The sequence below is a fragment of the Brachycentrus maculatus genome, unplaced genomic scaffold (assembly GCF_059751285.1).
Source record: "Brachycentrus maculatus isolate JH-2025_06_01 unplaced genomic scaffold, ASM5975128v1 h1tg000281l, whole genome shotgun sequence".
In the NCBI taxonomy this organism is placed as follows: Eukaryota; Metazoa; Arthropoda; class Insecta; order Trichoptera; family Brachycentridae; genus Brachycentrus; species Brachycentrus maculatus.
Genome location: NW_028281032.1, coordinates 451,896 through 466,146, shown reverse-complemented (window position 1 = coordinate 466,146; position 14,251 = coordinate 451,896). Strand labels below are relative to the sequence as shown.

The 14,251-nt window shown below is 32.1% G+C and overlaps 2 protein-coding genes across 2 annotated transcripts; both read right to left on the bottom strand.

Moving 5' to 3' along the window:
- Window positions 1-503: 503 nt before the first annotated feature.
- On the bottom strand, window positions 504-11,610 carry Loxl1 (Lysyl oxidase-like 1). Its single transcript, XM_088267076.1, has 6 exons — window positions 11,542-11,610; window positions 6,491-6,695; window positions 4,213-4,484; window positions 2,681-3,207; window positions 1,729-1,886; window positions 504-762 (listed from the first exon to the last, which is right to left on the bottom strand). Exons 1-6 carry the CDS (start codon window positions 11,608-11,610, stop codon window positions 545-547), a joined length of 1,449 nt encoding a protein of 482 aa, XP_088123202.1. The 3' UTR covers window positions 504-544.
- A 1,345-nt stretch (window positions 11,611-12,955) lies between these two features.
- On the bottom strand, window positions 12,956-13,740 carry mRpL35 (mitochondrial ribosomal protein L35). Its single transcript, XM_088267078.1, has 2 exons — window positions 13,646-13,740; window positions 12,956-13,569 (listed from the first exon to the last, which is right to left on the bottom strand). The coding sequence occupies exons 1-2, from the start codon at window positions 13,665-13,667 to the stop codon at window positions 13,040-13,042; spliced, it is 552 nt and encodes a 183-aa protein (XP_088123204.1). The 5' UTR covers window positions 13,668-13,740; the 3' UTR covers window positions 12,956-13,039.
- Window positions 13,741-14,251: the final 511 nt, after the last annotated feature.

Sequence of the window (14,251 nt, the reverse complement as noted above, 5' to 3'; positions counted from 1 at the left end):
AACTTTCGATCGACTTTTATTGTATCATCAAAATATTTTTAGCACTAAATATCATACATTTATTTTTTGTGAAGTTTATTTATTTAATGAAATAATGTTTCATGTATTCTGGAACATATCGTATCTCACATTATTTATTTACTTATTTAAACTTTTTGTACTTAAAATATGTACACCGATGGGCTTATTGCGAAGCAATATTTTCCAACTATGAACTATGTATCAAGATAATTTAATGTAATGAAAAATAACTCCTAATTAGAGAAAATCCAGATTTGTGAACAAGTATTTTTACCACAGTTATTAAACAAGGCTAGAAATCGAAATAATCGGTGGGTATGTATGAGGAGATGCATGAATGTGGAGAGGTGAAAAATGTTTACAAAGACAGAGTGGTGTGGCGTTCTATTCTCTCTTCCTACCCCTGCGGGAAAGCGGCGTGATGGTAAGATAGTTTGATAGTTTATTTATACACACTCAAAACGTTGTAAATATTGTTATTCTTTATTTTTCTTCGTCTATGTTGAGATGTTGAAATACTAAATTAGGGCCTTTGAAGAACGCAATCGAACACGGAAGCCGCTGTCTCAGAGTAGAGGAGTTGGCACAGGGCAGCGTTATTGTCGACAGACATCTCTGGTACTTTGAACTCAGGGTTGACAGCCACCTTCATAGTATACTGCCCGGGAGTCAACTCTGATATATCTACCCACTGGCAGTCTATATTGTACTTATAAACGTCAGAGCAGTTCACGGATATACCTGAAACAAACAATCTTAACCAGTTGCCAGTTGGAACATGTACTGAGATCTTGCCCAATGTTTGAGCGAAACAGGTGGATTCTCCAACTGGAGTGTGATCTCCAACATCGACTCCCTGAACCCGCAGGAGATGCTAAGAAGCGGAGTCGTCACCAAGTTGTACATGGACTACCTGGAAAGTATAGTTGTGGAGATGAAAAACTACAGTGAAGGAGGATAAACGTCGGAGTCTGGAATTGTAGAACAACTTTGACCAATATTTACGGAGTTAAATGTTGTGGAGTGAAGCGGCTGAACGCTGCTCTACCCTCTTTTTTTTCTCCCACATAATGCATCCTGGAAAGCACTATAGTAAAAGTGTAAGAATCCTTACCCGTAGCATAATAACCTTGCATTTATAAGCAGGGTGCAAAAAAGTGAAAGATAAAAAAATAAAAAAAAAATAAAAACAGTTGCCAGTTTATCACTTACATGACTCGGGCAAGAAGTTTGTGTTGCATTGATGAGCCCGAGTGCTGCTCGGGCAAATCGTATTCCAAAATGGTGGCGAGCCAAATATAGTTATGTGTTTGTTTTTATTGCAGTGTTTGGATAGTCCTAGTTCGAGTTGTTTGGTGATTTCCTGCACCGACGAATTTTCTCGTTAATATCATAAGTGATTTAACTTGATATGAAACATCTATCGTTCTTTTTTATACATGGTTTTCATTTTGAATTGGACGTTTTACAAAACAAATTGGACGTTGTAAGATTATTTTGTTTATTATCTTTTAAAAAAAATTTATAAAAATATATTTCTATGACGTTCCAAACGACTTAGTGTATTTCGCCAGTTTATACGTACGTTGAAAATTTTCAAATATGCAACATCAAGTCAAAATTGCATATTTTCGAGTTAACGTTTTTTGCCAGTATACCCACGCTATCTTCATTTCTAGTAAGTTTTAATGCAAATTAATGAATTACCTTGATCTCCATAGTTGGCGCACGCGTACTTGGGTTCGATTCCAGGCAGACACGTGTTATCCTCGAGACAGAACGATGCTTTGTGTCCCTCAGCTACTCTTCGTCCTCTGGAGTCCATAATATCAAAAGTGGCAAAAACCTCCATGCTGTGGTAATGCCTGAAAATATAGTTCACAAATACCATTTGAAATACTTGATAATGTACATCATTCACTTAGTAAATTAATCTTTATGTTTTTACAGCGTTTCTAGCCCAGATATCAAATCAAATTAAATCTTTGCATTCTACTATGGCATAAAAAAATCTTGAACCTTTTTAATAATTCTTTAGCAGAACTTTCAAAGGTTTGGATTCAAGAGATTAATATGTTAGTTAGGTACAGCAACAAAAAACGTATTTTGAAATGTTTGTGTCAAATTGATATTTCGGAAGCGACAGATGCTTCCATATGCGGGTTTAAATACAAACTATACACTGTACTTTATATTTAAGCCCGCAGATGGAAGCATCTGTAGCATCTGAAACTAGTCGTTACAATATAATACACGAGTGGTAAAAAACCGAAACAAAAAGTGAAATATTTATAGTTCAATCGTGTCTTACCACAAAGTGAATGCAAAAACTATAAATAATATTTCGTTTAAAACATGTTTTGTGTATCCAAATACTTGTTCACAACTTTGGATTGCCTCCAATCAGGAGTTATATTTTACATTTTTGACATCTCAACATAGATGAAGAAGAATGTGGAAATCTGAGTATATACTGGGTTTACGACCGTCATAGGTTTAGATTATCCTAGCCTACAGCTAACCGAGCCCATGACAGCCGCAAGCCCAGACAGGCCTGTAAATGCCCAGACCTCCATATTCTTCATCATCTGGCAAAAAAATGTTTAGATGGCAAAAAAAGGATTTAGATTACATAAAAGATAACTTTAAAAACACTTACATGTGACACATATGCCACTCCCATAGATGCTTCGGAATAGCAGGTCTAAAGTCGGCAGTGCCAATATTCAAAACGCTAGCAGTAAACTTAAGAAGCCGTCTTGTCTCCGTAAACCAATCCATTTGCTCTTTCTGGACCACGTACGCCTGGCTGCCCAAACAGTTCTCTTCCATCGCGCACTGCAGAGCGAAGAGCTGCCTGTCTTCTAGATGAGCAGTCCTCATCAACTCGTAGTGGTCGAAGACTAGATCTGCCATTTCTTGAACGCACACGACTCCCGCTAAGTTCTTCCTATCTCCTGGGCAAGTCACGTCTCCAAATTCGTCGTGGAGGCAGTGGGATAGAGTTTCCTCGTTTCCGAGGCATTCAGTTCCGCTGAGGATGATGCCAGAAGTGTTTCCTCCAAAGAAGGGGGTCTGGACCGCGCTCATGGCGTATCCACGTCCCAGACTCTTGCAGACAACCATGGCTTCTAGAATGGACCAACCGTCACCGCATACTGAACCCCAGATATCTCCGTATTTGATCTAAAACACACGACTCGTATTAAACAATATAATATTACCCGTAAAAAGTGATCGATATATCGACTCTGATTTGTTTGCCAAATCCACAGCCCGTCGATATCCGTGTATTTTGACGATCGAGTTGGGAGTTTGTGTTGTAGCGTGCGTGTTTCTTACGTTCAGATTCATCAATAATAAGAAATTTAAAATTAAAAAAAAAAAAAAACAAATTTAACTTTTAAAAAATGTTCACAAAAAGCATGTTCACTTTGTGTTAAAGTCTAAATTTGGCCAGGTGATGGAATGATTATTCTGGAACCGGCAGTCATGAAGTAGTGTTTTTAAGTTGTATTAAACAAAATGAACGATGAACGATAAGGAGAATGTTAAATGTAACTAAGTTTAAGTGAATAAATATATTTTTGTAAAAATATAAATACTATATGTTATTCACCCTTACAGTATCGGATTTGTCCAATGGCGATGTTGAAAGCGATTTTAAAACATAGCTCGGAGTTTTTTGTTATTTTTAAATAATGATAATGACGATGAAACTAGAATTTTTACCAATCGGTTAAACATTATGAGGCGAGGAAGAAAATACAAATCTCTTCAAATATATCATCAAAACATTTATAAATAATTCAATACAGAATATATATATATATATAATATATATATATATATATATATATATATATATATATATATATATATATATATATATATATATATATATATATATATATATATATATATATATATATATTTATATATATATGTATATATATATATATTTATATATATATATATATATATATATATATATATATATAATACACAACTTCCGGATTTGAGTAGTGTGGACGTCAACCATGGGTAGAATGGTGAATGTTACACGCGTATAAAGTAATCCTGCCTGTAACTGGTCGTAAGCCTTGTAAATACATTTATATTATTCTTCATCTGTATCAAAATATAAATATAAAAGATAAATCAGTACTTTGCCAGTAATGGAATACGCACCTCAACTCTCCCTTCATCTCTAGACCTTCCGCCGCTGATCCGTATCTCGATGTCGTTTCCTTCTATTTGATCTCTGATCTTTATTTTATTTCTTCTGACAGTATTCACCACCAGATCTTCCTTCTCCTGCAATTTTACAGCGTCGGGATCACTGCATATCACTCCAGCCGCTTCTTCGGGAACGCAGTCACTAGATCCCCAACCATCGAACCTGCAATCCCCCAACCTTGATTCAGTCCCATCGCAGTAGAGATTGTCCATCCAATATTTCCCTGAAAACGAAAAAACGTTAAAAGAAGTTTCTCAGGTATCTCTACATGAGAGAGTACGGGTGTTATCCTTGGCTCTACCCGACCGAGTTTCTCCAGGGTATGCTTGGCTACAATAGTTTAGAGACTAGAAGGAATGTGTATTAGATTACGCATTTTTATCGATTGTTGCGCGGTATGATCGATAATCCTGAAATTATCCGGAACATTGGTCTATATGTTTCCGATAGTTACCTAAGACAGTGTCGACATAGATTATTTCACATTCCTATACACAGGACCAACCTGCCGATGGTTATGCCTGTAGAAAGAGCTACCGCTATGTTGAACAATATCTCATTGGATATTGATCTGTTCCATGTGTCTGAAGGAGTTTTCCGAAGCGGAATTCTTCTACACCTTAAGCAATAGTTCTTGCATATATTTATATTTTATTAAATATTAATTGAAATAAATAAATTGAAATTGAAATTGAAATTGAAATTGAAAAAAAGTACTATGCAAGACAGTCATTAGACCATGGATAGGCAGCGACTTGTGTGAGAAATTTTAAAACCCGCTTAAACATTTTGATATTATTGTTTTTCTTATAATATTTTAATAAATTAACCAGCTGCCTCACATTCATAAAATAGAATATCACGGATCACATCTATAAAATAGAATGTCAGGGATCAAAAATGAATGAACTGAAAAATACTTTATGGGAAGATATTTGTGTTACTGATCGGTTATATTTTCTCACTTTTTCCTTTATACTTGCTTTAACCCTAATATTTTTTATATGCCTTTTAACTGTACCTTTTATTGCTTTATATTTTACATTTTGCCCTGTGCTTTCTTATTTGTTTAACCTTAATCTTATCAACCTTAATCCCATGTCTCAAAATGAATAAAGGAAATTACTCATGGGGAATATTATATATGACATATGTATGTTTCAATAAATAAATAAATAAACCTCACATCGAAAATTTTTCGTTAAATAAACAACAATAAATTTCTCAGGAAGCATTAATACCGTTTAATAGGAGATCTACTGTTGTTCATATTCATAATATTTTTTGACATCTCATCAAAGATGAAAAAGAATATGGAAGTCTGGGCATTTGATGGGATGTAAAAAAAAATCATATTAACTCCTCTAATTGGAGATAATTCAGATTTGTGAACAAGTAATGTTGTTGTTCACATTATTATTATTGTTAATTTTCCTTCTATTATATAATATTATATATTTATTTATATGCACATATGATTTTTTCAAAAATAACTAAAAAGGACTTTGAACCCGTTTATAATACGAGTGACAAAGCGAGTCATTTTACATACTTATACATAAATAGTTTTTTAAACAAATCAGAAATTGTAGCATTCTACAATGTTGAGTCGAATTGATTTTTTAATTTGATTGAAATGACTTAACTTAGCAACACCAAAAAATATTTCGAATATAGACCTTGAATATCATCAATTTTATACAATGGCATGACCATTTTCATTACAATTTTGAATACAACAAAAAAATCGACATACCACAGCCAAACCATCCTTGAAAAAAATAATCACTCAATGTATGGGAGACATAGAAATTCATATTCATTTAATCGCTAGCTGTAACCGGACATGCGTTGCTATGGCTTAGTCTGATTAAATGGAAAGGAAACAAAAGAGATTTTTCATATACAAATTTAATTTAACGATGCTTGTGGGAATGCAATATTTTGGCAGATGTCAAGAAACACGCTTTCTGCCCTGAGCAATGTTTAGTATTGCGCGTGTTGCCGTTACTTTCAACAGACGTCACTGCCATTGTGTTAAAAAGCTGTGTTTTTTTTAAAACATGAAAAACACCTGTCGAATTTTCGTCGAAAATTTCTAATAACTTTAGAAGATTAAAAAAAAACTAACATTAATATTTTCTCAAATACATACTGATTACGTAAAGTACAATAACCACAAAGTGTTACTTCGGACAATAGCCTAAATTATTACCAGGGACGACTTACTAGTGGCCAGCCCAAATCGGGCGCTATGCGTTGGTACGGAGAAAGAGAGAAGTTTGGGTACAGAAGTGTACCCTAACCCAAGTTGTTTGCAAACAACGGCAGCTTCCTCGGCTCCGAATTCATCATCACACACCGCACCCCATTTTCCGTGGTGAAGAATCTCCACGTTACCTGAAAATTTATAAATGTATAGGGCGCTTGTCCACTACCCCGGCATTTTACCTTGGTTCAGAAATTAAAAATATAAAAAACACAAACACTGTAAAAAATAAACTTAACGAACACTATAAACATATACAAACCATACAATAAAAAATTAAACAAGATAACGTACCGCATAAAAATGTATGTACCCTAGTAATATTATTTAATTATATAATATATATATATATATATATATATATATATATATATATATATATATATATATATATATATATATATATATATATATATATATATATATATATATATATATATATATATATATATATATATATATATATATATATATATATATATATATATATATATATATATATATATATATATATATATATATATATATGTATATATATATATTTATATATATATATATGTATATATATATATATATATATATATATATATATATATATATATATATATATATATATATATATATGTGTATATATATATATATATTTATATATATATATATATATATATATATATATATATATATATATATATATATATATATATATATATATATATATATTATATAAGACCGGTTTTCACCCCCTATATCCAACCCTCATCCAGTTGAAATCATCACGTTCTCTAGCATATTACCGTCACTCTAGATCACAGGTTCCCAAACTGGTAAGGAATACAGATTTAGTTATAATTATTTTTAACTGATGCAGTGAGTAAGTTAAATTAAATTCATTAAATATTGGCTAATTTTGTCATCTCAAATTCTCACATTCTTTCATTCACGTTAAAAGTGTAAAATTTATAAAAGCTTTTTTTATGCAAATGTGCAATTTTAAACCCCTTCCGGTCCCCAAAATTAATAAAAAAAATAAGGGTAGACAGTTACATTCCAGTTGGAAAAAATCTTTTGTCCTCTGCTCCACATACTGTTGTAATAGATAACGAGTGACAAAAATGTAAACTTGGAATTTAAATAAATAATACTAATGATGAAAAAAATGTCGAATGACATCCGACATAGGACTAAGAGGAAATAATCGATGTCGAATGAGATTCGATATTGGACCAGTAAGGGTTAAATACCCTGTTTTTTTTATTTCTTTAAAAATACGAGGACATGCACGCACAAATACAACGATATGTCGCATCGTTAAAATGTTATAAATTGGAAAACGTTCAGTGAATTAACCAAAAAAAAAACAATTTGTAAAATAAAACCAACCTTCAAATTTAGTGCTCCCTCCAACGAGCCTAACATGACCGTCAGATTTCTGAAACTTTTTCAGAAACTGTTGAATCATGTTCGCTTTCCTTTTTCTTTCTTCGTCTGAAACTCTTCTTATACTGTCGCTTACAACACTTATGCATAGTATTATAATTAAAATACCAAAAACACTGGAAAAACTAACCACCATTTTATATCTGAGCTAGTTCACCACCGAAAATACAATTGAAAATTTACGGTTTCAAATATGAAAAATTAATATTAAATAACACAAAATTTTGGAGAAAAATAAATAAATAAATAATAAAATATCGGCAAAAAATCACTCTCGAAAAATGACAATTATTTCATATGATGTCAAGAATTTAAAATGGTATTTTTGTACTATGAAAAATCAAATAAATAAAATGTTAAATGCCGCATTAAAAGGACACCATATAACAATCAGGTCTAGTGTCTAGTTTAATAAATATGAGTGAACTAACTAATTTTCCACTGGTCATGTCTGATAGAAGAGCATCAACCCATCACAGCCCGGAATTGTTTTTTTAAACAACATTTTTAGCTTTTGTGAATTTATTTGGTGTCGGGTTGTGGTTCCGTGGTTAATGTCGCGGACTATTGAGTCAGAATATCTGAGTTCGAACCCGCTCTAGTTAAGTCAAGTCAGAGTTTCTCGGTTCGAACCCACTCTACCACAATTTGATACCTATTTCTAATAATGAGCCGCTTAGGCTCACAGAAATAGTATGAAATTGAAATATTTGTATAAATAATAAAGACACAAATATTTCTCTTCTTATTTATTTATTTATTTTTTAAATTCTGCCGAATGCTAAAAAAATACTTTATTTAGAAGTTATAATAGATGTCTGAGACTCCTTCAAAGTATTCACCTCCCCGACGTATGTACACACTTATCCTAATGATATTTCAACTTTTGGAAACAGTCCTAGAACGCTTCTTTTGTGATGTCCTTCTGCCTTTTCGTCGCATTTGCCTTAATCTCGGGAATCGACTCAAATCTTCTTCTTTTCAAAGGTCCTTTGACTTTCAGGAACAAGAATAAGTTAGAAGGAGCGAGATCAGGGAGTAGGATGAGTGGGTGGGGAAGAACAGTGATCGAGTGTAAAGAAATGATTTCTTTGTATAAAAACTGTAACTAAGGTCGACTTATGCGTAAAGGTAACAATTATTACTGAACATCTTTTTGTATTTAACGAGGACGGCTATGCTTGTTTAAGGTTTTTTCTGACATTGGTAAATTATAATTTAAAGTAGGATGATGTCTTATTATAGATCTGAACCTGTTTTATTTTTGTACGAAGTTCTTGACATTATATTAAACTAATTTGTGAATACAGATATAATGCCGGCTAGGCAGTCCATTTCTAGTAAATACACTCTTCCTCTTCCGACCCTTATCCGCACGCTATGGTAAATAGGGCACTACATATTTTTATTTAAATAATATATTTATTTTCTCATTTTTATAGAAACGCTAGAAAATTGTACATTATTACAAAAAAAATCTAGAATGTTTATCGCAGATTTTGGCGAATTTTTTGTTTTCACCACTTTTATTTTTGCTACACATTCATCCCATGAGCTGACAGGTTGAAGAAAAGTAAAAGTGGTTTTAAACAAAGTTATACTTTTATTTTATAAAAATATTGACTTTTTAAAATTTGTAATCGGATTCAAAGGGGTCAGAAGCTTGTATTCAGTAACGTTAATGAAGTAAATAAATCTAAATACATCTTCATGAAATGGTACATCTAATATGTCACTGTACTAACTGCCAATGTAGTGACATTGTCGTTTGTACATTAGGTGGGTACTTCTTTACATGGATGGCCTAATAAGACGCGACACACTTGTTGTCATGTAGGAAAATGTACAATATAGGAAGTTATGGACTGCCCGTCACGTATCTCTTAATTCATACGTAGCACACAATTAAATGTAGGTTATGGTAATACTAAAAAATATCATTTTATTTTTTTTCTGCTCAATAAAAAAGCTTCTTTCATCTCGCCATAGATGTCTCTAGTGATTCAAGCACTACGTTTCGAATTTGAAAAATATATATAGAAGTTCCAAGAATTTGAGTAGTGTGGTTGTCAATCATGGGTACAATTGGTGAATGTTTCATGTGCGTTAAGTGATGACTTAACCAAGCCAATGACAGGTCGTAAGCCCTGAAAATGCCCAGACTTGCATATTCTTCTTCATCTTTGTTGAACTGTCAAAAATGTATGACACTGCAATGCATGTTTTTATTGCAATTTATACCTTTGAAATAAAATACCTTGTAATACCTTATAAATAATAAAAATCAATTTATTTTATTTTTATCAGCATCCTTTCTGAAAACGGTATCAAACAAACTATAACAACTAGTTCTCGAATCTCATTTCTAGTCGTGTTTACATGAACAAACTGAAATCTAATGCTGTAATAAGTGGGTTTTTTTGTTGTCGTTTTATTTAAAACTTTGTGTTATTTCATAAACTGATTGCCAAATCAATCAAAATTAAATAAATGGAATGTCTGTAGCATATTACCTTAAATAAATACTTTATGCTCGAAATGTATTTATATTTTTTATTCAAAATTAGAATTTGACTGCAACATAAACATTATAAAAATATATTCTAACTTAAGTATTGAAAAAGATTATTTCACAAAAAAAACACATACATTTCAATGTATTCCTGTACTCAAATAGTTTCCGCCTGTAAAAACCATTAACACATATTTACAAGGATTAGATGTGAGATGAAATATTCATGGCCAAATATATTACATACAGAGTAATCTTTACCACATCATTATAAATTCTTTATTTGATGCATGTAAAATATAAACTTTTAAAATAGTAATTGAAGTGGTTTTATCTGGATTTCTTGTTCTTTTTCTAACCCTTATCTATATGATCATTTAGATAGTGTTATCTTGGTTGTTAGCTATATGAGAATCAAGTTAGGCAAGATGATTGAAGTATCAGTCCAAGGGGATATTTAATTAATAGTATAGTGAAAAACAAGTAATATTTATTACAACCCAGTGATGGGATAAAAAATTTCAAGAACCGGTTTGCCCTTTACAAAACATACTACTACCCCTACCAATATATAAAAAAATAGTTTACATTTATTCATTTATTTATATTTTTATTCTGCACATAAACAGAACATTCACATACCTACTCAGAATGCTCCAATTATAATAGTAGGTACAAATTTAAAAGTCAATCAAAAGTAATATGACAATGTGTAGTGATTTTCTATCTCATTTTTTTATCTATTAAATGTTTCTATCTCTTGGCCCTGTGGGAGACCGGCAAGTTATAGAAAGGAAAACATTGTTTGCTTGTACATTTTTTGAAGCGTATATCTTTCACAATATTCTTTTTACAAAAATTTTTAAATGAATATTTTGAGTATTGTTTTTTCATCTTTCCAATATTTTTTTTTCTTCGTGAGGTTCAAATATTTTTACGTGGCGGACCGAGTAAACTGAGCGTGCCCCGATACATGATCTCAATTGGAATATTGTGTGACGACAAAGGGTTAAGGATCGGTTCGGCAAACTTTTAAAAAATTAGGCACTGGTTCTAGCGAACCGGTGAGAACCAGCTGAATCCCACTACTGTTACAACACTCTTGAGAATCAAACCAGGGAACTCTAGCATGGTAGCCCTGTGAGCTAACCTAAAATTTAGTAATCAAAAATACTTTTTGCTTGTTACATGCATGCAACATCTGCATAAACACAACATCTCTGCATGGGAGATTTCTGAGCTATCTCTACATGAGAGAATACAGGTATTATTATCCTTGGCTCTACCCGATCCAGTTTCTCCAGGGTATGCTTTGCTACAATAATTTAGAGACTAGAAGAAATGTGTATTTAGCTACACATTTTTATCAATTGCGGCATGATCAATAATCCTGAAATTATCTGGAGTATTGGTTGTCCGCCTCCGTAGTGTAATGGTCAGCACGCTCGGCTACCGTTCTGGAGGTCCTGGGTTCGATTCCCAAGGGGGGTAAAATAAATTTAAGTGATTTTTTCACTGTAATATTTATTCAATATTACCCAGGACTGTTACCTGAAGCGGAGGGCTGATCACCTTTCCTTCATGTGTAAACGATCAACATAACACTGCGTTTATATGACGCAGTGCCCTATGCACCATTGGGGTGCGGATAAGGGTTTTATTATTATTATTTTATTATTGGTCTGTATGTTCCCGATAGTTACCTGAGACAGCGTCAACATAGATTGTTTCACAGGACCAACCTGCCAATGGTTTTGCCTGTAGCTACCGCTATGCTGAACAATATCACGCCGGATATTGATCTGTCCCATGTGTCTGAGGGGTTTCCGAAGCGGGATTCTTCTACATCTTTAACAAGAGTCTTCTTACTACTTTCTAATTTATGTTTTAATGTATATGCTGTAAATTATAGTTTATAATTTATATATTACCTTTTATTGAAAAAAATTTTAATTGAGTTAAATTGAACATTTTTCATTTTTCACTTATTATGCTATGTGCTGTTACTACTACATACAACTAAGTCATCGTGAAGAAATTTAGAAGAGCTTCATAATTATTTTATTATATTGTAATTTTAGTGGCACAAAAAGTTAACTAAAAAATATGCAATTTTGACTTAATGATACATATTATAAAGTTTTCAACGTTTCATAAACTGGCAAAATGCACTAAGTACTTTGAAATGTCATGTATATGTGGTTTTAAAAGAAAATTCAACTTTAAGTTTAATAGTGGGTATTTTATTCAGGCTAAAAGCTTTGAATAACAGGGATTATTTAAACAGGGATTTTAGAGTTAACATTTTTGCTGGTATACCTAAGTATATATAAGTAGATTGATATTTATTTTTGATGCATTTTATTATATTTCTAAACTTTAAAACGATTTCCTGAAAAATTCAGTTTTTTGATATGTGATGTTGATGAAAGGAGTGAGCGATATGTGTATATAAGGTAAGAAATAAAATACATTATTTTCTAGTTAACGAATTTTATTTAATAATAATTTTACAAAATAAAATAATACATTTTACACAATAATATTGAGAAAATTTAAGTTAATCATGATGTGGTTTCTTTCTTGTGATGTGGAATTCCTCTCTGGTGTGATAAGGTTCGTACGGATCGTCCACATAATACTTCGGTTTCCTCCAGTAGTTGGTCACCATAGAATCCAACAACCAACTTTGTGTAGCATTACAGAAAACATGTTGCCGCAGAAGCCTACGGTTATTCTTCGTTTTCGAATACAATCTGCTGTGGCGGCCCGCTTTAGTTCTTATCCAGATACCCCAATTCAGGCGGTAAAACCGTTTAAGCACAGGTTTCACCGATTTTCTTTTCCCTTTCTTCAAAGAAAATTTTGTCACACTTCTTGATGGAGGACTTTGAAAACCTTGTGGCTCGTTGGTTTTTGGATTGAGAAGCGCACATTTAAAAACATCATTGTATATATTCGGCTTGTTTGTTAAACATATCGTTGGTTTTTGTATTAATGTGCTAAACTTAGATATGCAAGTATTCACATTTGATCGAGGAATGCTGTTCGCTACACTATTCAAAATAACTGAGGCGCGCGGACGCAGAACTGTAAAAAAATATTTCATAAACAATCATTTCGACATTTCAATATAAATATAATTTAATATTGATTATTTTATTACCATTACAAATTAACCTCAACATATTCGGGAATTATACCAGGGCAAAATTTGACAGCTTACTTCTATTTTTATTTGTCTATGGAAATACACCAAAGACAAGCAAACAATAGGGAAATATTTGAATGTGAGCATATACTCAAACAAAAGTGCAAGAAAAAAAAGTGCATTAAATTTATGTGGCAAGTAAATAAATAAAGCGTTTGAGAAAAAATTTTTCCTCATGCCACATCCATAAATAATCCAAAATCAAATCGGTTCTACCACAACACCGATCATTGGTTATATTTTTATAAGTAATGAGTATTATCAAAACCATAACATTACACCGCTTAACCTATTTACTGTGAACACTGTATTCAAAATATACATATATGTCAAAGGATTTTTTCCTTTGGCCTATAAAATAATAAAATTACATTTGCAGAGCCTCATTTTTATGTATCTGTAGATAAACGTGCATGGTAGATACACAAATTTCTGAAATCACAACAGTAAACTTTCGTAATATATATTTTTTCTAAATGAAAATCAACATAAAAATACCATTTCTTAATGTTAAAAACTGATATTTTATTTACTTATTCGTTTTTTCATCGTTCGTGCAGT

Bases quoted from the DNA above. Each gene is read 5' to 3' on its own strand.
- Loxl1 (XM_088267076.1), bottom strand. From the start codon at position 11,610: ATGCTAGAGTTCCCTGGTTTGATTCTCAAGAGTGTTGTAACAGTAGTG. The intron at 6,696-11,541 runs GTTCGCTAGAAC...ATGCCGGGGTAG, and splicing joins GATTCAGCTGGTTCTCACCG to TGGACAAGCGCCCTATACAT. The intron at 4,485-6,490 runs GTAAGTCGTCCC...TTTCGTTTTCAG, and splicing joins CCGATTTGGGCTGGCCACTA to GGAAATATTGGATGGACAAT.
- mRpL35 (XM_088267078.1), bottom strand. From the start codon at position 13,667: ATGTTGAGGTTAATTTGTAATG. The intron at 13,570-13,645 runs GTAATAAAATAA...ATTTTTTTACAG, and splicing joins GTTGAGGTTAATTTGTAATG to TTCTGCGTCCGCGCGCCTCA.